The sequence below is a fragment of the Vulpes vulpes genome, chromosome 1 (assembly GCF_048418805.1).
Source record: "Vulpes vulpes isolate BD-2025 chromosome 1, VulVul3, whole genome shotgun sequence".
Classification (NCBI taxonomy): domain Eukaryota; kingdom Metazoa; phylum Chordata; class Mammalia; order Carnivora; family Canidae; genus Vulpes; species Vulpes vulpes.
This window is the reverse complement of record NC_132780.1, coordinates 144,658,873-144,686,688: the sequence shown is the minus strand read 5'-3', so window position 1 is coordinate 144,686,688 and position 27,816 is coordinate 144,658,873. Positions and strand designations below refer to the sequence as shown.

The 27,816-nt window shown below is 39.0% G+C and overlaps 1 protein-coding gene and 1 non-coding gene across 2 annotated transcripts; one reads left to right on the top strand and one right to left on the bottom strand.

The window, feature by feature from the left end:
* Positions 1 to 857: 857 nt before the first annotated feature.
* On the bottom strand, positions 858 to 27,816 carry OPN5 (opsin 5). Its single transcript, XM_025991216.2, has 6 exons — positions 27,687 to 27,816; positions 23,678 to 23,797; positions 19,695 to 19,865; positions 16,045 to 16,379; positions 4,038 to 4,279; positions 858 to 921 (listed from the first exon to the last, which is right to left on the bottom strand). Exons 1-6 carry the CDS (start codon positions 27,814 to 27,816, stop codon positions 858 to 860), a joined length of 1,062 nt encoding a protein of 353 aa, XP_025847001.1.
* On the top strand, positions 5,359 to 5,465 carry LOC112914265 (U6 spliceosomal RNA). Its single transcript, XR_003233815.1, has one exon. It is a non-coding gene; the product is annotated as a U6 spliceosomal RNA (small nuclear RNA).

The following is a 27,816-nucleotide window of genomic DNA, read 5'->3' as shown; positions in this document are numbered from 1 at the left end:
TTTTGAAATCATTCTATCCCATTCTTATGTGCATTTCTTCATCTGTACATCTCACACGGTATTTGTTGAAAACAACCAATGAACAAGGGAAATAACAAACTTAACAAAGAACAAACAAATTTTAAAAATACTTATGTATAGCTATTTTCACTACATTTGTTTCTTGAGTAATTATAGCTAGTAATGCCCTGTTACATCCACATTGTTTGTATGCGCAGCTTAATGAGGAAAATCCATGTGGGTAAAATTATCATCAGTGGGAATTGTGTTTGTTCTCAAATGCTGAGATACAAGAGAGTTTTCCATTTAGGGGTTTAAGGCAAAATTGATTTCCCTAGAGGACTGCTTTGTGGGAATCACTACCATTAGAGTGTGATCCACTGTTAGCATGAGTGTAGAATGGCTGCAAGAATCAGAAGCATCCACCAGTCAAAGAACCACAGTCCCAACAATCACCCATCTAAATGGACCCCAAAACTGCCATCCTGGCCCTCCATTAAAAAATAATAATGATGATGTAATGAAGTTAAATAACATTCTAATAAATAAAACAATTAAACATTTTTCTTAGTATCTCAGAATACTTTGGGCATGACAATTACGTTTTAAAATATAATAAAAAGAAAATTCCAGGGAGGCTCATCCTAGTTAATATTCGTTAGATAGTATCCTATAATCTAATTTCCATTTGGCCTTTGGAATTTCCCAGCAAATCCTGGCTGAAGGAAAAAGAGGGAAAGTGTACAAAATATAAAAATATAATATAAAGAGAAAAGTGTAATCACAATCAAGCATCAACAGCAGTGAAGAGGCAAACAAGTGAATAATTGTGTCCATGAGTGAGGCTGTGTCCATCTTCATACCTCTTGATGTATTTCCAGCACAGCAGAAGACTTCCTGACTGTGGTAACAGTGTGCAGCCTAGACACAGAAGAAAGAAAATGCGATTTAACATATATATAAACACACAAACACGTACTGTGTATGTATACCATAGTAGGCATGTCTACCATGAAGATTATATGTGCAAGATTTGAATTAGGAGAGAAGGAAAATAATAATTTGCTTAAAAATAGTCAAAGTCAAGAAGTCCCTTGAGTAGAGCTTTCCATAAACAAGCCACTTGTTCATGACAATCTGTGTCCCAGTGAGTTTCCCATCCTCAGAACAAAAGTCATTGCCTACCTATGGACCAACCAGACAGTTGCACCCTGTGACTTACCTACAAAGAGTGTTCTTTGGAAGACAGCATTCAAACTAACATAGTCAGGGGAGGTTTATTACAAGGGCAATGCCAGAATTGAGGGCTTTGTTATCTATTCATTTTTACTCAAATATGAGGAATGTAAAATGCCTCAGTCCTTCACTCTGTACCCCCAGTGTCATTTGAACATTTATATTGCATGTAAGGTTGGCCTAGTACCTGAAGTCTGGTTCCCCTGTCACTCACTGGTCTCTCTGTAGGTGGGAAGAGAGGCCTCTGACTACATGAGCTGCACTGCCAATATTTTTCTTTCCTGGGCTCTGGCTCACCAGCTTTTAGTAATGGCTGGGTACAAGAACCATCTGGAAGAGTTAACCAATCAAAAAAACTAATGAAGCTTGGGCCCAATCCAGATCATTGAAGCCAAATCTCTGCAAGGGAGGGTCTAAGCAGCAGTTTTTCAAAGTTCCCTCAGTATCTCTAATATACAGCCAGGGTGGAGAAGCACTGTTTATGAAATACAGAAGACTACATCTGGATACCCAGATGTGATGAATAAGAGCATTTCAAGACGGGCTCGTGGCCATATTTTTTGCTGTAGTTCATCAGCTTTTACCGAAATCTCAGAGGACTCAATTTAGGAGGGAAAATTAGTTAACTTTTAATGAAACCATAAAAATTACTCAAAATTTATTTCCACAGTCTCACATTCAACACATTAGCTTTTTTATTTGAATTCAAAATATTTCCCAAGAGGGTCTCCCATGATAAGCAAATTCATTTCAGAGCTCAGAAGAGGAAAAAACAAGAATATCCATTAATCTAGTTTAATTTGACTGACTTGCTCTGGTGATGCATTAACCACTCTGGACTACCCTCAGACCGCTTCACCTCATTCTATAAGCCTCAATATTATCCACTTTTTTTTTCTTTTGCTTCTTTAGAAAATTCTTCTCTGAAACAAGAGTCTTCCAAAAATCAGGAACTCATCACACCTCTTCAGCATTCCTTTTCTGAAAATGTTCCAAACTTTAAAACCCAAAGGCTTCTCCCTGCTTTAGTGCTACCACCTGTTTTCTCCACTGCAATCTGCAAGACTCTAGAATAAGGAAATAGCACTTGTCTTCCTCCAGCAAAGCAATTGTATTTCGTAGAAATGGCTAATGGTAGCAGGCGAGCTGAACCAATTCTTGCCTGTCTGGCTGTCCCAAAGGTCTGCGGCCTCAAGTCACTGCCTTCCTCATAAATTTCTCCCTTTTCATTATTGAGTGTTGAATATTTATGTGCTGTTCACACTTGAGAGCTAATGTACAGAACACAGGATCAGTGCAAGGCATGATTACAAGGTAGGTGAAATTTGCCTTCAGCCATTCCTGTCAAATTCCCATCATCTCTTTCAGAGGAAGAAATGCCCATTATTTTCTCCTGCAATTGCTCTATTAAAAATACCCTCTCTAACCTGGATTCATAATAAAGTATTAATAGTTGATAAGGGCAAAGTGTTATTACTGCTAAAATAGATGCATTTGAGCATTCAAATTTATTCAATTCAATAGAAAAGGCATTAGCCATCAACAATGTGAAAGAGAAAAAAAAAAACCTGCTAACACTTGTTATCTAGCCCTTTCCAAACACACATTTGGTGTAATTCTTACAGTTTCAAAAGATGAGTGTTGCAATCAGCTCATTGCAATTCTAGGCTCTAAGTAGTTCTTTTGCCAAAAGATACAGGTAAATCAACCAAATACTGGTCTCTACCTCCAAATTGTGTATTTCTTCCCCTGTACCACAACAATGACAATACTACTTTTTCTTTGTGCCTTTTTTTTTCATTTGATCCTGTACCCTATATGGTAAGGAAAGATTTGTCACTTGCTCAAGCATAATTAAAGAACAAGATAAACACCCACAATCTCTCCTAGCTAGTTCTACCTTTTTCTCTCTTCTGTCTCCTACTTAATCAAGAAAAATAGTACTGAAAAATAACTAGACATCCAGTGAGTAAGAATTAATAGAAATCAGAGAACCTCGACCTTCTTGACACCCCTCACCTCAGACCATGCATTCAGGTGCCTGATCCACATTCTACTGCTGGGACTGGTCCTGAATGAACACAAACCCACACATCATCTTTGACTCTTTACTCACCCTGAGCCTTGAGTAAAAATGATGCTGGATCCCCAAACTCCCTTGCTTATTTTATAGCAGAAGTAGTTTAGAGTGTTTCCAAACCCAATAGATCTGAATTTAAATCTCTGCTCTGCTACTTCCCGGCTGCGTTAAGCACAGACAGCTCACTTAAACATTAACCTACTTGTACCTTCATTTCCTTATCTGACAGAGAGAAGGTACAATAGGGCCTCTTGTGAAAATAACATAAAGAACCTGAGAGTACAATGTCACCTCCCTTCTCTCCTTCCTTTGCCTGCCCAAATCCTATACTTGTAGCTAGAGATAGAAATATCCCAAACAGGAGAATCCTTTCTGTTGTGAGAACTTCATTTTGAATCAATGCCATGTGGAATCATATTCTTAGAGTAAAATGGATTTGGTCCCAGATAAGGAAGAGTGAGCAATAGTGGTTGCTTGAATGGACATAGCTTCCTATCTTAGTTGCTCTACAATCAAAAATTGAATTACTTTTCTCATTATCTACCATGACATCCAACCCAACATATCTGATGACTTCAGGAATTTTGATGAATAGAAAATACAGTCTTCTTTAGACTCCTCCTAAGTGAGCTCTAATCCCAAGGAGACAATATTTCAGAGTGGCTTGAACCCCACAGGGTTTTGAAATGATATCATTCATTTCTGGCTTCTGAAATTTTACCTGAAGTCTTCCAAAGATTTCTTCTTGGTTGCTTTCAAACGACCAGTTTGGCAACAGGCAAATTTGTAATCAATGACCTGGTAAATGATGGGGTTGTACATTGCTGCTGATTTTGCAAGTAGGGTTGGCACCACAGAGAGTTGAATGGGGATGGAGTCTGGCCTTCCAAAAGCTGACCACACAGAGACCACTGCATAAGGAATCCAGGCAATCAGGAAGCCAGCACAAATCAGCATTGCTACCTGGTAAGGGAAAGCAATAGAACAGAGTCAAGACAACTGATGAAAATGATGGGAGTGGGGGAGACCAGCAGCTGATTTACATCTAAGAAAGTCTATTATTTTTCCATTTACCTGGCCTGTGGATATATTTCCTATGGACTTCGAGATGTTCAGCCAGAGAAAGTTATTATAATGCTTTATCCCAGTGACCATATCCTATTCGTTCTTTACTCCAGAATCTGAATGTACCAAAAGACCCAAAGTTTAACCCTAAAGAAATTGGCAGATTTTACATTGGGTAGGAAGTCATGCTAAGAAGACATCCGTGCCCCTGAAATTTCCAGACTTCTCAACCCACATTAATAGAAAATATGTTCCGTCATATTTGGAGCTAGATGGAAAACATGTTCACCTTGAAGAAATTTTAAATCACTCTTATTTGCCTCAGGAAACAGAAACTTTGCCCTTGTTGGAAATTTTAATATGAACCTTCTTCAGAGATTTCTATTAAGTGTTACTTCTTTTGGCTCATTTTCTCAAGTATGAGGCTTTGATAGTGAAAACTCACTAGATATAAAGTAAAATAGAATCACCGAGTTTTAACTTAAATTTTTTCTCTCACAAAATTATAATTACTTTAGGAACCTCTTAACTTCAGATCAAAGAAGAGAGAGAGGGTTTTAAACACCCCCACTAGTTTCTCACCATCTGCAACCCAGTCCCTCTAATGTAGCCCTAATTAGTGCCCTGTAACTACATACCTGACCCTACAGATTATCTCACTTGAATTCAATAATCCCTTTTTAGCAAGTGTTTGGTGCCAGACACAATGTCAAGTGCTGTTGGGGACAACAGTACACCTTCGTGCCCAATTGCATCCTTCTGGAATACAAACAACTACTGTACAAGGAAGTCTTCTTCCCTTGATTTAAGTACCATCAGAAGAGGATCAAATTACATGGTACAGGGCAAATTCAGACTGGTTTCATGAGGGACGTGGCGTATATCCTGCATGATGGCAAGTTGAAATAAAGGAATGGAAGTGAGATCAGCGTGAGCAAAGACACAGGTGTATGTGAGGTTTATAAAGAAACTAGCAAGTGCTTGCTTCAGCAGCACATATACTAAAATTGGAACAATACGGAGAAGATTAGCATGGTCCATGTGCAAGGATGACATGCAAATTCGAGAAGCATTCCATATTTTTGAGGGGAAAAAAGGAATTAAAACTAGCAAGCAATTCACTTTGGCATAGGAGATGAGGCTGGAAAGAAAGATAATATCTGTATATTCAGGGTTTTTTATTACATATGACTGTACTTGCCCTTAATTCCATATGCTTTGAGGCACTAGTAGGTTTTTGGGTTGGAGACTTAATGAGAGCTGTGTTTAGGAAGATTAACCTAACTAGTGAAATAGTGCAGGAAGAAATTGGAGGTAGAAAAACCATTGTTTATTCATTCGATCAACAAGCATCATTGGCATCTCTTACATGTTTTTGTGTCAAGGATAAAGTAAAGAACAAAGCAGACACAATCCTTGGCCACATAGGATTTCCACTTTTAACAGGTTTGTTTAAGCAACAGTCTAAACAAGAAGTGAAAGGGCTCTTACTTTGAGTGAAGTTTGAGCTTCAGTGTTTATCTTAAACATGAGCTATTTCAGGTCCTAGTTAAGAGAGCGTGCACTAACTTTGAAGTATTTTTATACTATTATCTACTAGAGTATTTTTTGTAAGATAAATAATGAGATGATATTCAAATGAGTGCTCTTTGTAGTGGACATCTGGTTTTGTTTGCATTTATTTTCCTCTTCTTCTTAAACCTTCTACTGTAGCATCACCAGTAGTATCCCTTCTACCTGTAGGCAATTGTATGGAGCTAGCATCATATGACCAAAGCCTGACCAGAGGACTTCATGCCCCTAGCTACAATAGCAAGAATAGGAATGGGCAGATGACTAGAAAGAGCATAATCAGACTCATCTTAGTGATTTTATAAGGGATTTGTAGGAAGAGTGGAGCATCCTTTTATCCAAGTGCCCCCAAACCCAGAGAAGACAAAAACATGGAGCTGTCTGGGGCAGATACCACTGCCTCTTTCCCCAGTCTCATTTAAGAGGGAAAAAAATAGTGTTCCTAACATGAGAGTCATGACAAGCTAGTGTAGAGGATCTATGAAAAGGAATAAGACACAAAATGTTTTATTAATAACAATTAAAGCAATAATATTTATGCTTGTTTTTTGTTTTAGTAATCCAACTGGCTAAGTTCTTTTGTAACAAAGTCATTTGTACGCCCATATGCATTTCAATATGCTTCCATGAGAACAGAGATGTGGCATGCAGGGAATGATCCATAGCCCTATTTGACCTGTGGAACAGCCTGTAAGTAGGGTGTTTGTCCTGAGAATCCCACATCTGTGGGCTGTGTCAAGAAAGAAGCCTGGAAAATCCACCATACGTCTCAGGTCATAAAATTCTACCCAAGAAGTTCAAGCCTCATCTCTAAAAATTAACTGCAGCTGAGACACACCTTAGTTATAACCATTTCACTCCATTTTACAAATATTCTAAATCTCAAAGAAATGAATGAAGTGAGCTCAGACCTCCTTCAAGTCCTGAAGCCCTGCACCAGGGTCCTGCAGCCTTGCTTTAGGGTCCTGAACCAAAATTCTTATCTATGCTTAACAGTTATCAAGCAGGCCTAGATCATATGTGCGATCTCCTGCTTGCTTGCTTTTCCACCTCTCTGCAGAGGGTTACCCAGTAGAAATTGTGTTTAGTTTGGTCTGTGTGACTTACATTTGTAAATGGAATGGATGCCTCAAGGCTCAAAGTGAGGGTCTTTTTTCTAAATTCCCAATAAACAATTCCCAATAACTGTATAAATAAAACTTGCTTTAGCAAATGTCTGGGAACTTAACATAGCTCCACCCTTTCTCTTTGGTGACTCATCTGACGATTTCACGGTGTCTCAAAAGTTTTGTGTTGCTGTCAAAGTCATTGACAAAAAAATAGATTAGCACTTAGTCCATAATATTTTCTACATTTTACATATTTTCTGCTTTTATGAGGGTGTGCAATGGGAAGAGGAAGGACTTCAAACATGTGCATTACATTATCCTTTTTAAAAGGACATTGGATTTAAGTGCCTTAAATTGAATGACTAGAAATCAAGTTTAAAAGGCAGAAAGAGGGATAAAAGCCTAGATCTAAAAACGCTGCAGAATGTTACTTATGTATTTGAAGTGAATACAAAGTTAACATGAGGCTCATTTATTTTTTACAATATTTTCCTATTAAAATATACTCCACAAAATATTAAAACATTAAATATTAAAGGCATTTTAAGATATACTCTATAAAAACTTACAAAACTTGCATGTTACACCATTTTCCCAGTGCTTTCTACTCAATGTGGAACATGTTTAATCTTTCATCAGTCAGTTCTTTCCTCATTTCTGAGTGTGTCCTCATTTTCATTTTCCAGAATTTCTATTCCAGATATCCTTAAACCAGTTCTAACACAGACACCTGTACCTGTCAACTTTTTCTAAGTTGTTTATTTTTTAGTCACTTCACTTTTATCACTGCCTTTTGGTTTACTGGAAAAGCAGTAAAATTTCAATTCTTAAATTAGGCAATTTTTTGTGGGAGGAAATTCACAGAATATGTGTTTTGCTTCTACAAAAGAATCACACATCTGCAACCCAGTTCACTTTAAATAGATCTTGCTGCAGAGGACTAAGGAATATCTATATGTTCTAGCTACAATTCAAATAGGCATTAACTTAAGTGTCACATAGGCAATATTGTACATAGTACTAATAGAACTATGGGCTTAGAAGTAAATATTATATAAGGCTCTGTCTTTGGACCTAATTCATCTGAACCATTCCAGCAGATATGGTTTCCAAGAAGCAAAGTCCAGCCCTGTCTCTGTGCTGAAGCAGTGTGGAATAGCACAAACATCACGGATAGATGTACTCAGGTTTGGATTCCAATTGTGGTTCAACTCCACTGACCAGTGTGAGTGAAACAACCATTTTGGTTCCTTCCATCAGGCTCCTTTGCCTGGATATGAGTAGGGCCTCAGCCAATGTTTGAAGTTGTGTACTACCTTGAATAATAAAACGGTTGAAAAGAGGACATGGAATTGATGTGGAAGTGAAGTTTAAAAAGAGAGGCAATTATTCATATTCCCCAAATGAATGTGGAAGGGGAGGAGGGCGGGTTTTGGAGGGGAATGGGTGACGGGCACTGAGGTGGACACTTGACGGGATGAGCACTGGGTGTTTTTCTGTATGTTGGTAAATTGAACACCAATAAAAATTAATTTAAAAAAATAAATAAAAATAAATAAAAAAAAATAAAAAGAGAGGCAATAAGATGGAATAAATTCCCCACCAATAACAAGATTGATCACATCCTAGAACCAGCCAAACTAGTGATAACAAGGATATTGCAGTGGCTAGGATGAGACAAGACCACAAGGAGCAAGATCACTACATGTATGCATTGAGAAAATGGCGGGAGAGCGTACAATTGACCAGAAGACGAGGATAATAAGATTTGGTTTTCCTATCTTGAGTCTAGCTGGCAAGCATATGGATTTGCTCCCAACTGATCAAAAAATTGATATGAAAAGATGATAATGCAAGAATAAATGCTAGTTATGAGGCCACTACCCCCACATGCAGGCAGCCTGCCATTGAGAGACACTACCAACTGGGGGGGGGGGGTTGCTTAGCAACCATGATCCACCTTCTTTGGCCCTCAGTTCCTGACATGTATAAAAATAGGGGTGATATTTAGCTTTCACACCATCTTTGAAGAAATAATGTTGACCCTAAGCGTGTGTAATTTGAGTATCTTCCTTCCTTCTATTTATTGATAGAATGACAAAGAAGACAACTGTCCTAGGTCCTTCTTCATGCACTTAGAAAGAAAAGAATTCTGAGAGCTTTGCTGTGTCTACCATCATGTGAGCCCTGGTTGTGATCCAAGTAGAAAATATTAACTTGTACTTTAAAAAAAAAAAAAAAGACATAGAAGGAGGGGTCTGTACTTCCCCACTGCAATTTTCTCAAATCTTAAAATACCACTCTTCTATAAACAAGCAAAAGCTGTGATTGAAAGGAGAGGATGTGAATTAGGTCATGTCACTCTGTACATCTGTGTTGTGGGGTTTGGGTCTAAAACTGAACACAACATTCCCCAATGAGGCAGCGGCTGGCTTAAACAATAAGAGATACAAATCTCTATCTGGCTCAACCAAATGAGAGAGATTTTACTGTTCATTGTAGATGAACCAAACCCTTAAGGTGAAGAAATTGCTACTCAGCAGGGTAACATAGGTGGTGAGGCCAGGTGGTTTTAGCAGTAAGAGTTGTTGCTGTCTACCCTTAAACAATTCAACCAATCTAGCCATTTTTATACAACCTAAGAGTTTTAGAAGATAACTTGGGCAGCATTTAGTTCCCCTCCCCCACCTCCTTTCACAGATGAGAAACACAAGGCCCAGTGAGGTAAAGTGGTTTGTCCAAGGTGAATCAGTCAGGATTCTGAGTTCCAAACAACAGAAATTGACTTTGGCTGAGTGAGACAGGAAAGGAATGGGTTAGTTAGAGCATCATTGGGAGCACTACACTCAAAACTGAGACCCAGCAGACAGAAATGATACCCAAAATGGTGGCCCAAACCAGCTCTGATACAGAGACCACTGCTGCTGCTGCCATACCCTCAGGAGACATCTCCCTGCTCCTCCACTGGAGTCACTAGCTCCTGAGATACACTGGCTGGAGCCTAGGGTCATAGTTGTACTCCAACTGCAAAGGAATCTTGGAAAATCAGTGACTGGTCCTTTTGTATCTTTTAATTTAGGAGTCAGCCTTTGCTCAGATGTCTTGCTCCCCGCCATTCCATTCCCCAAGATTCAAAATGTTGGAAATTCCTCAGCACAGAAAGGAATTTATCCACTAGCAACTAAAATAACAAATGTCAGCTATATGAGACTCTCCATGGGCTAGTGGCAAAACAGATTCACCCCTAATTTGAAATTCTTTCCTTCAACAAATACATATTTTATATGCATTTACTTACATATATCTTTATATTTCATTTATATTGATATAACATAATTAATTATATATTATCTGATTTATGTCATATCATGTTATAATGTTTAATTTAAAATGTTCAAGACATTGTGCTATACCCTAGGGACACAAAATGAACAAAGTGATATGGTTGTTACTCCACAGGCCTTACTGACTAATGCTAAAGCCAGACATTGAGCAAATAATCACAAAAATAAGTATGTGATTATAAATTAATTATAAATTATGCCCAATTCTTTAAAAAAATGTAAAGACAGCATTGACACATTGTAATAGGAAGATCTGAATTGAATTTGGGGAATACTTTTCTGGGAGTGGCATTTAAGATAAGAACACTTACGAAGAATCAGAGAAAATAACTTAATTGGTTTAAAAAATAAAAAGCAACGCAGTTCAGCTTTCCTACAAACTGCCCTTAGAGTTCTCCTAAAAGGTTCTCTGAATATGAACCCTCAGTGATAAATAACACTGGATGAGCAAAGAGAGGAATCATTTGAGGAAAGCAGAGATTTACATTTATGATTTTTAAAAAGACTCCACAATCAGTGTAAAAGAACAAAGCGAAACAAAATGCCTGTCAGTAATAAAAGGGACAGAGGAACTCAAGTCAGGGGTCAAGGGACCACTTAACACTCATCAAGGTAATTAGATTAACTTAATTTATTCAATTATGTATTCATTATAGCAATCTTGATTAAGCATCTAGTAGGTGCCAGTGAGGCTCAGTAGCAAACAGGATGTTACACTACTGTTCACCTACCTACTACTTGCAAAGAAGGACAAGCGTGTGGCTCAATAAAGTGAATGTATGAAGTGCTCTGAAGACCAATTGCAGAGGGACTTAAACTAGCCAGGGAGGATCAGGAAGGCTTTCTGGTGGAAATAAGGGAAAATAAAAGAAATCCAGATGCCAAAGGATCAAGATACTACTTATAGACCTAGAACTTATAGATAATCTATTTGTGCTAAATAAACAAATATTAAGTACTAATCCACACAGCAGAACAATATTTGGAAAAATTAGTCTATGCTTCTGGTATTTTCTGCCTGTTACTCCACCGCCCCCCTCATTAAAGCAAAAGCAAGAGTGTTCACTGCATTGTGTGAAGATTTTTTTTCAAGCAGAAAAACCCAAAGAAGTAAAACACTCATTTCTCAGCTTGTGAGTTTTAAAATAGAAATTTGAAACTTACAGAAAAAAAAAATACTTGAGAGAAAGGGGGTTTGAGTATGCAAAAAAAAAAAAAAAAAAAAAGGACAGAGTATCCACAGCCAGAACTTGTAGGACCAGAGGCATTAATCTTACTAAATGGGAACAGTTTTTGAGGGATGCACATGATTATAGGTTCCCCACCCCAAAGTGTGTAAAGGAACTACAGAATACAGCTTGAAGGTGAGGGAGGACCTTGGAGGAGCTGGTAATTGACCTTGAGAAACTGTCCGGATGCTACTCCACTGAGCTTAGCACAAAGGGCCAGGGATGGTGCTAGGGGAGCAAAGATCCTCAATGCATTTGGGGATCTCAGAGCCAAACACTTGTGCCTTGCTTCCCAGGGTCCCAGCCAACTCCCAACATACATATGCAGTCAAAAAACAAGGAAGGACAGAGAAATAGCTGGAATTGCTGATGAACCTAAAGAGGACTTCCAGTTGGAACAAAAAGAATGCGAAGTGACTCATGACAACTGATGACTGAGACCGGAAAGAAACTTAAATATCTCAGCAATACCATGGTCAATAAATTAAAACAACTAGACCAGGAGCCCCCACCCATTAACACCACAGAATTATAAAAGCCTCTCTAGAATTTATACATGGCCCTGGGAGGAGGAGGAAAATCCTCCTCAACTGAATTTATCTTCATTGTTTAATATTAAGTTTGTTTTACAAAGTCAAATGCAGACATGAAAATGAGATGGTACGGAGTCCTAGAAATATAAAGAGAGTCTTTGTTTGTTTTTATTTCTTGAGCTTTTTTTACAGACCTCTGTTGGCAGTCTGTTAAATTTCAGCCTGCTACAAAAGTCTAGCAAGACCATGGTTCTTAAAAAAATTAATTCAAGGGAAATTACAAAGCAGAAAGATATTTGTAGATGGGTTGTCAGCTTTCAGGTGGATAAGACCAGACTGGCAAAATGCAGTCCCAGATAATAACCCAGCTGGAAATCATTAGAGTACCCAGAAAAGTAAATTATTTTGACTCCAGAATCCAAGGAGGTGGCCTTTAAGTAGTAAGCTTTTAGACCAGGCTGTTCTAAAAGATCAAAAGCACCAAATGAATAAGCAAACCACCAATCCTGGGAGGTAGTTGCAGGAAAAGCTTTCTAAGACTATGAAAAGGTGCAGTGTAAGGTTGTTTTTTTACTTATTTTTACTCAGAAAAAAGTTAAGATAAAAACTAAATGGTAGGGATCCCTGGGTGGCACAGCGGTTTGGCGCCTGCCTTTGGCCCAGGGCGCGATCCTGGAGACCCGGAATCGAGTCCCACGTCGGGCTCCCGGTGCTTGGAGCCTGCTTCTCCCTCTGCCTGTGTCTCTGCCTCTCTCTCTCTCTGTGTGACTATCATAAAAAAAAAAAAAAAAAAAAAAAAAAAAAAAAAAAACTAAATGGTAATTGAAAACATTTTAAATTTAGCACAGAGATGCCAAAATAGAAAGTTATGTTTATCATTGTGGGTTGAATTTTGATTTATGTTTTTTGCGTAAGTTTTAATAATTAGAAGCTTTTTATATTCAGGTTATTTTAATATAAGTTTTATATATATAAATGAGGTACAGACATATTGTATAATATATGAAATATATTATATGGGATCCCTGGGTGGCGCTGTGGTTTGGCGCTTGCCTTTGGCCCAGGGCGCGATCCTGGAGACCCGGGATCGAATCCCACGTCAGGCTCCCGGTGCATGGAGCCTGTTTCTCCCTCTGCCTATGTCTCTGCCTCTCTCTCTGTCTCTCTGTGACTATCATAAATAAATAAAAATTTAAAAAAAATAAAATTTAAAAAAAAAAAAAAATGAAATATATTATATAATGTAGACATTATATGTAATAGTGTCATTTAGTATATGTCAAAAGAAGATATGCATAAAATAAAATCATACATATAGATGCCTACACTTTTCATTTAAAGATTTTATTTATTTATTCATGGGAGACACAGAGAGGGAGAGAGAGAGAGGCAGAGACACAGGCTGAGTGAGAAGCAGGCTCCATGCAGAAAGCCTGATGTGGGACTTGACCCCCGGACGCCAGGACCATGCCCTGGCCTGAAGGCAGGCGCTAAACCGCGGAGCCACCCGGGCTGCCCTACACTTTTCATTTAACATCTCTTTGGTTAATCTGGTCTGGGTGAGTCTGGCTATTGGATCTATATAGTCCATTCCAGGTCAAGGAGACTAATAACCACAAACCAAATTAAACAGTGTGTGCCAAGTTTCACCTCATATGTATAATGAGCTTCAGAATCCCTCACTAAGCAAATTGCCCACCGTCCAGAATACTCAAAGAACCAGATGCTAGGGTATTTATAAAAGCTAACTGTGGGTGGAATTAGGCAATTTAACTAACAGGAGAGCAGATGATGAACAACAGACTCAGAAAAACTGGAGAAGGACCTCATGGAAATAAGGATCCAGGCTCGCTAATCAAAACCATCAAAATGTCTGGAGTCCAACACCACTGGAAGGTGGCAAGAAGAGAGAGAGTCATATGACATCTCAGCAGCTTTGGTATGCCAAACTGCAGGACTACAAAGTAAACTCAAATCCACTTAATAATGTGATGGATATCACATCATTTTCCTGAACATACTTCCATAAAGTATTAAAAAGGAAAATTTTTATTATTGTTGCATTCACCCTGTTCCTAGGACAGTACTTGATTCTGAGTAGGGTTTGGATTATACGTAATCCAAATTTATCTTGGATTCATTTATTTGGGTTAATTTTTTTTAAGTTATAGGTAAGACCTAAAAGGAGACCTAGAAATGAAGAACTTAGTTCATGACCTTGGATTTTATGTAAATAGTTTTTTTTTTCTATTTTATAGCCAGTTAAAAGATAAAAAGCAGATAATGATTCCTGATCCTGTGTTTTTGTCCAGGTAGGACTTCTCTATTATGAGATTATGAGTATAGATTTAAAGTATTGAAAACTTTCTGGAGCTGTTACTCAGCACATGGAGTTGAGGAAGTAAAGGTCAACTGGAACCAACAAAAATCTCTAGCTCACGTTGTGTACCCAAAAGATCCTTGTACCATCTCAAAACATCTGCAATTCAAAGAGAGGAATATTACTAAAATGAAGGCCCTGACTTACTAGAAGTGATCTCAGGTCTGGAGGAAATTGTTACTATAGGTCCTGAGACAAGTGGTCTCCAAAGTAGGCTGTGAGGACACGTGAAGTTGGGATGTCAATAATATGACTGATTGGGATACCAGAAGGAATAGTTAGAGCTTCAATCTACATTTAATTTTTTTATCTTTAAAAGTAAAATAGAAATTAGGGCATGCTAATGTTAAATATACAGTTTGATGGTATTAGCTGCATGTCATTTATATTGAGATACCTGCTGGGAAAATATCTCTTTCAATATAAGAGTAAGACAGGGGATGCCTGGGTGGCTCAGCAGTTAAAGCGTCTGCCTTTGGCTCAGGGTGTGATCCTAGAGACCCAGGATTGAGTCCCACATCGGGCTCCTTGCATGGAGCCTGCTTCTCCCTCTGCCTGAGTCTCTGCCTCTCTCTCCCTCTCTCTGTGTCTCTCATGAAAAAATAAATAAATTTTTCTTAAAAAGAGTAAGACAGGATGAAAGTGGGAGGATCCCTACCTTATACTTCCCCAGAATTCCTGAAAGTTGCAAGAGAATGAAGGAACTACAGTTTCTTTAACACCTTCTAGGCCCCAAATGACAGAACAACATGATTTATCTCATTGAATCTCCACCATAATCCAATGACATAGATGTTACAATTCTTGTCACACAAGTGAGAAAATAGATTTAAAGTTTAGTATCTAGTTCTGGGTCACAAACCTGGCAAGTATTGGTGATGGAATGAGAACCCTAATCTGTTCCCAAATTATGTGTTCCTTTCATTACATTACAATATCCAAGGAACTGTTGACTCTGAAGCTCTGCAGAAATTGCTCTTATGTTAAGCTCCCATAGGATAGTAGATGTGGTAAGCTCTTATGCTGTAAATAATATGGGGTGGCAGGATGTCCCTAATCACACCCACCAAAGTCCATACAAAATAGTAAGTACTATGAGGCATTTTATGATGCATAGAAGTCATTATTATTATGACTTAATAATATTATTAAGTTATTATTATTATGACTTAATTTTTGAGAACCAAGAATGTCTTATTCAATAGAGAGAAAAAGCTCCCAGTAGATCCAAATTTAGTAGATATTAGAAATGTGTGATGCTCTGTGTGAGTGTGTGTGTGTGTGTGTGTGTGTGTGTGTGTGTGTGCGTAAATGAGAGAGAGACAGAAACAGGGAAAAGAAATACTAGAAAGGTTTGGATAAATAATAGCAAAGTTCAGAAGTCCATAAAGAATAGAGGTTCTAAGTTCTCTCAGTCCCCAACATTCCCTAACCTTTTTGCCCTATGAAGTTTTAATCGATCAGAAAACCCCTCTGTAAATTATTCCTGTAGTTACCTTGGTTAGTTTCATTTCCAGCACATGGCTGCTATGTATCCGACTGTCGAAATGAGCTACTTCTTTGGAGGAGGACTTAACCTTGGCAATGATCTTCACATAGGAGAATACGATCACAGCCGTTGGGAGCAAGAGGCAGAAGAAGAGGATGTTCAGGATGAAAATCTGGCCACCCAGGGAGGCCTGGGCCAGCCACCAGTCCAGCGTGCATGAGGTTCCGAAGGGCTCAGGTGCGTAGTCCCCCAGACCTACCAAGGGCATGGTGGTCCAGAAAGAAGCATAGGCCCAGATGACTGCCAGGCAGATGTAGGCGTGCTTTCTTTTCAGCCAAACCCCTGGAGGTAGAAGAAAAGCATTACCGGGATGTAATCTGCCCTACACCCAAATACCTCCCCTCGATATGTCAAATTCCACATCCAAAGAGTTATTCCATTGGATTCTGGGAGAAGTGGTCAGGTAACTGAATTCTGAGGGAAAGTGGAATGAAGGGAGAAGAGTTCCAGAGCATGGGCCTTTTTCCAAGAGAATAAAATCAGAAGTGCTTTCACAGGGAAGGTTTCCATAGGCACGCAGGAGCCTTAGGACGGGTAAGTGACAAAAGCTGAGGAAAGGGGACAGTAGAGAGATAAGAAGATGCCAAAGACAATGAAGACAATGCTTAAGAAAGCATCCAGAATGTCCTTGAGATCCTATCCAATACGGGGCCAACTGGTAGAATAGAAGGACCAAGCCCCCAAAAGCATTTATTAATGGTTCATCCAAGGTAGACTCCTTTGGGGAGGTGACAAATAATAACACATTCTTTGTGCCTTTAGATACCCTTCTCCCAAAAGGCTTTCATGTCTCTCATCTCATGCATCCTCCTAAGTACTTGTTGTTGGGGGTTGGTGGGCCACGACCATGACTGTGTGCACTAACATTAAATTGGCTGACCCTGCATTACAGGACCAAATTTTGAATCTTCAAACATGACTAACACAGCAGTCATGTTCACATGGCCATAGCAAGAGAGGTAGAGAATCTAGGTAGATTTTACCAAGCTCTGCAAAAGTAAGTCTGTGAAAATACTTTCAGAAAAACAAAAAATGAGCTCCAGGTTTTTCAGAACTAGTTTCCATCAACCAAAAGAGCATTCCAAGAAGAAGAAATAATGTAGTCATCTAAGAAAAGCTGTAGAGCACTAGTGATCATCTTCCAAAGTTTGACATAACCACCAAAATGGGGCAGCCTGATATACTGCTGTGGCCCACTAAGAAAATTATCTCCATCCCCCCATGTATCACCTCAAAGAGAAAGGGTCAGAGTAGTGAATCCTCACTACCTTGGGTTTGGAGTAGCACAGAAAAAAATATCAGAACACAGACAACAAAAGCCAAATGACCCCTTCAACATAGACACAAGGCCTGCTTCCGCTTAGAGCCATATGCTGTTGGGGAAGTCAGTAGGGCCTAATTCTTCTCATTTCTAGCATTTGACCCTCTTCATGTACCCTTTCTAGATGCCCATGTTCTTAGCAGTAAGATGAAGGAAATAAGAATACATTGCTTACAGGTTTTGTTAAGGGTTCACTCAAATAATACAAGGCCTGATTTGCATACTATGAAGGACTATATTAACATGAATTTTTACTCCTGTGTTTGTCTCAGCACTAACAAGAAATATAATGGATTGTGTGTCTATACTCTATTGTCTCTTTTTTAAAAAATATATGGCATTTTGTATTATAAAATTCAAATTTCTCAAGCCCAACCAGAGGGAGGTAACAATTATGTAACCACAATATATGTCAGCTCCTGATTATCCATTATAATGGATTAAACATTGGCACAGATAACCACATATATTTAGGGGAATGTGCATACGCATACGTATAAGCATTTATGGTTAGGGTTACTTGGTGAGGTGTTGTATACTTACATTCGAGTATGGTGAAAGGCTGTCAAGTACAGGAGGGAGTAGATTAGTAGATTGGTTCTGTGTTGCTCCAGAAGTCAGAACTAGGACCAATGGGTGGAGATTACTGGGAGGCAGTTTTGTCTCAATATAAGGAATAACATTGTAACAATGAGAGCAGACCAATCAGAGAATGGGCTGCCTTATGCAGTAGTAAGCTCCCCGTCACTGGTCACTGGAATTATTCAAGAAGAGGCCAAGTGGCTGTCTGTCAGGGATGCCTTAAAACAGTTTATCACATTAATGGGAGAAAGGTCTCCATGTTCCCAAGCGGTCTTCTAATTCCAACATTTTAAGACACTGTGTAGAGGGTTTAATCATGAGTCAAATCAAATGGTGAAACCGTTCTATTGAGGTTCAATCTTAAAAGAAGCTGGAAAAAAATACACAATTCCCATATGGAGTGATGCCCTGCAATGATTCTGGGGAGTGGGCAGTCTCACCTCTTTAATGGACACCAAGCCTAAATTCAAGAAAATATTTTAAAAGCAGAGACATCAAGGTATAGTATTCCTCAAATATCCCCAGGAAGCTGAAATTCTGACTTCTCATTTGTAAAATCTATTAAGTATATTTAAAATCTACTTTTATGACCAAAAACAATTTTATAGAAAGTATATGACTCTGAAGTCATCCAGAATATACATAACTGAATATTTTTTGTATTATTGGAAACTCTGATTTAAGTTATTTCTATTGGAAGTGTTATGCTTTTTAGAAAAAGAGATGCAGATTTAAAAAAAAAAATAGTGCTAGTTCGTGAAGATGATGGTCCATGACCTTACCCTCCCCTGCATGGTTTCCTTAGAGTCTGGGACTATAAACTTTTAAAATATAAAGGAAAATTCTACCACATTGAGAGTATCAAGTCAACTTGATCTTTCCCATCTCAGGCTCCAGGCCATCCTCCATCTCCATGGTCACAACTGTTCTGATTGACAGATTAACAAACAGAGAAGCTTTTTCCAGAAGGAGCCAATACTATTCCCCAGTTGCACCTGGTTCTCAGTATTAAACTTAAGAGCCCAAATGCTTCTCTTTTGGATTCAATAAGTTCCCAGAACCCCAAGAAGAAAAAACAATAAAAATTTATTTTAACATTATTTTTTTAAAAATCTTGAGCCTCCGAAAACTTTTTTATAGCTGGCTCTCCCCTCACCAATTCTTATAGTCACTCATCTTTCTACCTACAATCCCACAAAAAGAATGTTGAGTGATATTTCTGTCTGTGTCCTTTCTTGCCGGCACAGCTGCACGGCTCTCTAACTTGGAGCTGGACATTTTGGAATTCCTCATCTCTGAAAGGAGGATCAGAAGCATCTTTCTTCTAATTACACTTACCATATGGGGAACCAGCTAGAACATCTCAGACCTAACATCCTTTCAATGCGTCTTATCTCTCTGTTTGCATGACAAAATATGGTAGAAGCTTATACACGTCATACAAGGAAATGATACTTGCCAAAAGCATTGTAGCCAAACATCAGACATTCCTATAAAAGTAGTATTAAAAGAAATCTACGTCAGCACAGGTTTAAAGCTTTAAACTTATGTTAGAACAAAATAGGCTAGAAATGGAGATACTCTTGGTGTCCTAGGTTATTAGTAATCTTTGTTCATCACCTATCAGTACAGTATTTACAGTCTGACAATCCACTAGTTTTGACTATCAGGGAATGAGAAACCTTCGTACTTACCATAAGATAAATAGCAGATTTTCAGATATCGATCCAGGCTGACAGCCGTCATGGTGATAAGACTTCCACAGCCAAAGAAAAATCCAGCCCATCCATACCAGCGGCAGCCAATCCAGCCAAACACCCAGCGGTGACAGAAGCAAGAGATGATCGTGAACGGTTTGCCTACAACTAGAGCGCCAAGCAATTTGTCAAGGGAAGTTCCCTCCAGTTAAAATCACCCACCTGCCTCAACTCACTGTTGAGTTATATTCTACTCAGGCAAGAGACAGCTATTTTAGTCAAGTTAAGGTTCAATTTGTTTACAACCAGACCCAAAAACAAAATCAGGGACAGAGACAAACCATAGGAGACTGTTAATCCTAGGAAACAAACTGAGCTCTTGGAACCGGGAGGGGTGCGGGGGCATGGGGTAACTGAGTGACAGGCACTAAGGAGGGCACATGATGAGATGAGCACTGGGTGTTATACTATATGTTGGCAAATTGAATTTAAATAAAATATTAAAATAAATAAATAATAAAAAATAAAAAGGAGGGCATGTGAAGGGGGTGCCTGGGTGGCTCAGTCGGTTAAGCATCTTCCTTCTCCTCAGGTCATGATCCAGGGTCCTGTGATTGAGCCCCACTTCAGAAGGAGCTTGCTTCTCCTCTGCCCCCCATCCCCTGGGTTGTGCCTGCATAGGCTCTCTTTCTTTCTCTCAAATAAATAAATAAAATCTTCAGGAAAAAAAAAACAGAAAGGAGGGCATGGGATATAATGAGCACTGGGTCTTACATAAGATTGATGAATCACTGACCTCTACCTCCAAAACGAATAATTCATTATATGTTAATTAATTGACTTTAAACTTTAAGAAAATTAAATTGCAAAAATTTCAAAATAATTAAAAATAAACTATTCCTCAGCTTCCATTAGTGTTTTTGAGTTTTTTTGCTTTCTAGAAAGCATTTTTCTACTTTAAGTCACACCCCGTGCCCTTCATATTCAGCTATTATATTCCATCTTCACCCTTCCAGAAGGGAATGTGCTGAGGAAGCTCTCCATGGCCTCTATTTGCTCTTTGTGATCTATGTATCATGAGGTTCCTGAAACGTATCACCTGAGGAAAACATATTCACAGGAGCCAGTCCTGCCGCATCCCTCCAAGGTGTGTCCCTTCTTCCATAGCAGAGGTACACTCAAGTTCCTGTCAGTGTAGTCAGTGAACACATATTTCTTGAGTGCCTTCTATAGGTCAGAAAATATTTCTTGAGTGCTTCTGTAGGTCAGAACCAACACCTCCTCTGGTTGTCTGGATAGCTAGTGTCGCATTCCATCTTGCTGGACTGTGCACCCCCATATTAGAACTTCCTGATCCCAGAGGTCTAGCCCCATTGTCAGTGAGGAAACCAAGTGTTAAAACTGTTCCTTATCCAGCAAATAATTATTCCGTGCCTCTTATGTAACAACCACAGAGCAAGGTGAAAGAGGACAACGTGGAGGTCGAGATCAACAAACATATTTTATAGTAAGGATGGCAGATAAAAGAAATACATAATTTTAAATATAAGATATTATATGATGGAATGATAGTGATTAGTGCTGTGAGGGAAAAAAAATGAAGCCAAAGGAGATAGAAACTGTTATTTTATATAAGGGGATCAGGAAAGACCTCTCTGAGAGTGTGACATTTAGGGAGATGTCTAAATCACTGGTAGAGATCTCAGGCAAATGTCTAGAGGGGAAATATTGTAGGCAGAGGAGACACGAATGCAAAGCTTGAGCTAGGTGTCAGCTGGGTGGGTGCTAAAGACAGCAAAAGACAAGTGAAAGTGACTCGGATGCAGTGAAATTAGTTATCTGTTGTGCCTGGGACTATTTTAAGCTTCCTTCTGGAGTGGAGCCTTTGGTAAACCTTTGGAATGTCATCTAGATTGCCTCCCTCTTCTTCACTTAATAGTTCTGAGCCTGGCTGCACACTAAAATCACTGGAGGAGTTGTTTTGTTTTGTTCTGCTTTGCTTGACTTGGCTTTATCTTACTTTAAATATCAATTTCCAGGAGCCTAACCTCTAGAAAGTCTGATTTAATTTATTGGGAGCAAGCTCAGGCATCAGTATATTTCAATATACTGTTTTTTCTTTTTAGCTCTCCAGTGATCCTAATACACTTATACACTTGTGAGCCACCAGGATATAAACAACAAATACTAGTTATATAGATGAACACCTGGTCTCTTCTATGTACTTCAAGGTGTTTATAATGGAATATATATAATTGACCAAGAAAAAAAAAACAGAAATGTTTAAGATTTATTGGAATGGGAAATGTATTAGAGATACTCAACGTTGAAAAATGATCTAGGTTCATCAGCAAAAGCTATCACGTGGACGAAAATGCTTTCTTGTTGAATTGCTCTGAAGACACATGCAGAGTAATGAGGTGATTTGTGCAACTCTAGAGCAGATTTGCTTGGTGGAAAGCAATTTCAATGTATCAGACCAATTAAGGCCATTTTTATTCAAGCTTCGTCTAATTCAGCCTAAACATGAACCTGGTATTATTCGCCAGTGAAGGATGTGGATGAAATGGCAGGTTTCATTCGAGCATTTTACGTTCAGTACCAGGGAGAGAGCTGTCGGGGCTCAGCGGGGAGAGGACCGGGAGAGCCATCATTCATGTTGCGACACTGCCATCGTGTGGCCATTACTGGAATAGCAACCATTCTGCAGCCTCGCATATTGCCCAGGGTTCATTTCAGCTATTTTCACCGAGGAGGCCTGACATAATATGCTTCTCTTAATGTGCATGAGCATTTCTGATAAGAGCTCATGATATTTACCCTGTCCATACTGAGTAAAGCTTTCCCAAGTAATGAAGACTCTAAAGAGCATCACATCTGCTAGTGATAAATACTGGCTCCATAGGTAGAGGCTTATTATTGAGCCTTGTTTTTGGAGAATGGCAGTGACAAAAAATCCTCTTATGAAGGGAGAAACAAATATCAGAAAACATTTTAAAAGGGGCCTTTTTGGTGGGAAACTGCTGAAAAAAAGTTTCCAGTAGAAAGAGGAGTTGTGTGCTGTTCATACCCAAATTTCCCCAATTTAGCAGAATTTAGGCTTCCAAAGTCAGGTTTGAGTGTATCTAGCCAACCCTGGGACTGAAAAAAAAGGGAGGCTACTTATCTAAAATCATTTATAGCTATAAAAATGAATTACAGTTAAAGAGAAATTGTTTTCCCATTCCTCCTTGGCTGGGTTATCAGAGAAGCCAAAGAAGCAAGAAATAAACCAGTGATTTCCAATTTTGGCCCCACATTAACTTACCTGATAATACTAATTTTAAATATCCTGATGCCCAGGTAACATTCTCAACAAATCAAATAAAAATTTCTGGGTATAAAACCCAGCCATGAAGTTTTCTTTTTCTTTTCTGTTGTTCTGTTTTGTTTTTTAAGTTCCCCACGTGACTTTTTTGTGCGTCCAACTCCAAAAACGACTGAACCAGAGGCTTCCTATACTTGTAATCAGTCTGAAAGCCACATTTGAATGTACCAGTGGGGCAGCTCTCCTGTCTTCCTACACTCACCTCTCAGACTGTCTTCACCCATCATTTAAGCTTCAAGACCTAGCCCCTTGATGTTTATTTTAACTGTGTCCCATAAGGATGGCAGAGGTGTGAAGGAGCTCAACACAGGGATCTGTAAGTTTCTGTCTCCTAAATCATTTAGCAGGTTCACTTTGAGGTGTAGCATTACAAGGTATCATGCATTATTCCAAATTGTAGTCTTAGCATGTAACGTGCTGGGCACACAGAAATGTTAAATGGATGATGTCTTTGGCCTGATGACACTCACTCAGTTGACTTACCACAAACTCAGTAAAGATGATTTGTGAAGGGAGGAGCTAAAGGAGATGGGGGAGGGGTGACCTCTGAGACCTCTGAGGACTTTAGAATGGGGCAGAGCTCAAACCCCCAAAGAAGAAACGGTTGTGTTACCTGAAATCCCCAGATCACAGATTGCTAAATTGATAGTCATTATTTCCGCAGGTCTCAGCTTCTTCTTTCGTCTAGAAGACATATAAAGGACATACCCGTTTCCAAATGTGGACAGAATCCCTACAAGGAAAAATATAAATTCCCACCGTTAACACTAGGATTTGGAGTTCACTCAGATATGAAACACTTCTCAACTTCAAAAATGGACACCATAGACTTAGGAGGGTAGTGAGAGGACTCTAAATAAAAATCTAAATTAAGAAGATGAAGTAAAAAGCATGAGTTGCAAGTGACAGGTGAGGGATGGGTTGCCTCCAAAGGGAGAGGAGTCAGGGATTATAAGACTGAACTTACCCAGAAAAAGGAAATGCTAACTTCCCAGTGAAGCTCAGGAGGGTGTGGGAATCCCCATGGTCAGTTCTTGTACTGGCCCCCAGGATGGAGTATTTCCTCAGCCATTTTTTACCGAGTATCGGCTTTATAGAACTCCCTCCCTCTAAGAAGTAGGGTTAGCCCCTAGGCTCTTGATAAATTCTGAAGTTGAAGTGACCCCAACCAGACAAGGTGTTCTCACTACCACTGTGGGCGCCTGAGGGAGCCCCAGCATTCAGGAGAGGCAGAGGCCAGGTTGGGCTGGCATAACCCCCCGCAAGGAGAGTCTCTCCTGGGGACACATCCCAGGACTTTTTGCCTCCTGAGGACACATGGACGCTGGGTGTCTGCAGCTGCAACTGGACTAGGTATGAAGGGGAAGTAGGTGACAGTGGATAATATGGGCTCTCCCCCTCCCGCCAAAGGGAGAGAAAGTGACCCTCAACCCACCAACCTACCAATAATGGTATAAATGTGTTCCCACTTTTTTATATCCTTTTATTAATGACTACTTGGCTTTGGCATTACAATGATACTGTTCAAAAGTTCTTACAAACCCAGTTTAAATCCAAAAAGACCCAATCCCTACTGACTTTATTTAAGAAAAGAATACACCTACTTCCATAGCTTAACATGTAGAGTAGATTTCTTCAGGAATTCTTGCTTCATAGTGTAGCTGTGTATAAATGAGAATCTGGTACAGCTGCCTTTAGTAGTAAGGAATAAGGAGAGCATTAACAGGAGAAACCCAGATTTTTCTATTTTAATTTCTACTTCTCCACCACAATTCATTTTGGGGGCAAGGAAAGAAATGTGTGTTTCCACTGATGGTATGAAACCACCAGGAACAGACTGCATTGTGCTCTCAGGAAATTATGAATCCCTGGAGTCAGTGCTGCCTAATGGTCTGTTAAAACCTCTTTAGCTTTCTTAAGAGAGAAGAGGAAAAAATAGAAGAGATTATGGAGTTCTCAAGCAAACCAACTAAAATGAAACTTGCATCTCATTAAAGGAAACCAGCTAGCAAGGCACACTGGGAAATTAAAATGTGAAAACCTGGCTTGAAGACTTTTAAACAAATGCCTTCTACTTTGTATCCAAGAAGATTAAAAATAAGCATGCATTTGATACACAAAGCTCCTCTGAACACTCTTTGCCCTGCTACTACTCCTTTGAGAATATTGATTTTCTTACTTGTCCTTTTTAAAATTATCTTTACTAGTGTTTCATAAGGCTTTACCCAGTGCCCAAAGCATTATCAAAAAATAGTCAACTATGAGCTGCATGTAGATTATTCCCAGAGGCAACCTTATCTGTAGGGGATTATCAAAAGAATGCAAACATATTTGATGATAGTTAAAGGAAAACAAGATTAAAAAAGCTAAAGGGTAAAGGCAGGAGTGGAAGTGGGGAGGGACATTTTATGATTATCAATATCCTGAATCTTCCTAGGAATACAAAATGATGAAATCTCATATATAAACTGTTAATAAATCAAGTATCTAATCTATAGTAAAAGAGTTGATGGAAATGGGTCTCGAATTTATTTCTCCTCTATTCCAAACTCAGATTTCTCTTTTCATCTTCCAGTTTTCCCTAAGACTTCCTGTATTTAACAAAACTCACCAAGAAGGTCATTCCACTCTGGTCCCTTAAAAAAAGAATCGGGGCATATCTCCATACCTATCCTAGGAGGGGTGAAAACCAGACATAGCACCAAATCCAAGACTGAGTCTAGATGAGTCCAAATCCCTGCAAATGACCCTGGCCTCGCTCTGAATGACTGTTCTGGAACATATCTTTGGCTCCACCCCTAGCTCCCTGAGTCACCTAATGTTCCCTTTGTTTGGGGACTCTTATTGGACCCATTTTTCTAGCTCCACCTGAGCATGCTCATTTGAATCTGACTGTGGATTTTCCTTCCATCCCCACATACAAGTGACAAATTTTCCTGACACCCCCACCCACCCCTCCTGGTTGCCTCTCTTCCTGAGCTCCTCCATACCAGGGCGGGGAATGGACTGCGATCCCTCCCTCTTTTGTGCTTTCTGGAGTGCTATGTTTTAAGTCAATTTTTGCAATTGATTGAGACAAATTCAATTTATAAGATGTCAATTTTTCTGCTTTTTCTGATAATTGAAAGTACTTATGTTTAATGAAAATGCAATGTAGATTTTACTACCAGATAGTCCCTGTGCAGAAAGAGAATTTGCCCATTTTGTTCACTGCTATATTCCCAGAAACTTAAACAGTGGCAAAGAATGAGCAGTCAATATATACTTGTGTTTGAAAGGACATGAGGGTCCATTTATAAGAAATAGAATTTAAATCAGTGTGATAATAGCTAATCATAAAGCCAAGGACCCAGGGAACCCCGTTACAGTGGAATTTCTGATTCAATCTCATTGATTTCTTTTGCCTCAAGCACTGACCATAGAGGTGTCTCCAGACTTTTCTAATGAGTTTTGCTAATTTCAGGAGGTTAAATGAAATTCTTAGCCCGTAATAAATAGATGAGAAAGGAGGAAGGAGGGAGAGAGAGAAGGAGGAAGAAAGAGAGGAAGAGAGAGAAAGCTTGACCCAAATCTGAAAAGATTAAAGGCAGACACACCTAAAGACATAACCCACCTGTGCACTGGTTACCCAAATTTAAAACAACAGTTTTAAATTTAAGAAGTATTGTGGTCTAATTCTAATGGCCTAGACTAGTGCTGTACAATAGAAATACAATGTAAAGCAGAAAAGTGAGCCAAATATGTATTTCAATTTTTTTCTGATAGCCACATTAAACAAAGTAAAAATACCACTAAATTAATTTTAATAATATTGCTAGCCTAGTACAGACAAAATGTTATGGGTTTGACATGTAGTCAATTTTTTTAATTATTCATGAACTGTTTTACATTATTTTCGCTAGTGCTAAGTCTTCAATGTCTCCCATATATCCACACTACAGCACATCTTTTGGACAAGTCACCATTCAAGTACTCAGCAGCCACAAGTGGCCACCACATTGGATAGCATAGTCTGGAAACAGGTGCACCATGTTTTGGATGATGTACAAAACTTTTTGACCCTGGGCTGACTCCCATTTTATTACCAATACATTTTTTTCAACTCTCACCAAAATCACTTAGTGATACCATCATGGTGCAACTCTACTTTAAATGCAATAAACTTAGTGTGTCCATTGTGACCACAGCCTGGGGACGGTTTCCTCAGTTGTGATAAGAGGAATTTGATCTGGTGATTTCTAAGGTCTGTTCTGAGCCTATCATCTTACAATTATACCAACAGCATTTTTTTTAAAAGTAAAAGCACTCTATTTAAATAAGATCTCATTATCATTAATTTTGTTATTCAAAAGACAAACCTACTTGTAAGGCAACCAAAATAGTCTCAGGATAAATGATTTTGCTGTAAAACTTCTTTGATTATCGAGGGATATCCATCACTAATTATAAAGATAATAGTCATTTGCATGTAACATTCACTGAACCCCACAATGCCACCCCAACTTCTACCTTTCTCCCACTCTCCACCTCCAGTCAAAATATCTATCTTTGTGCAAAATCAACATATTAACCTGTGAATTTTCTAGATGCAGGCTTTGCACAGAAAAATTAAGGAAGCTTACCAATTATTGTTAAGTAAAAGCCAGCCACTAGATCCGCTTCCCAGGAAAGTTTGGAAGCAAAGGGGTCCCCTTCTCGAAGGTAGTGTGGCAGGCGCTCATCCTGGGGCGGGGCAGTGTGGTTTAGCGCCAT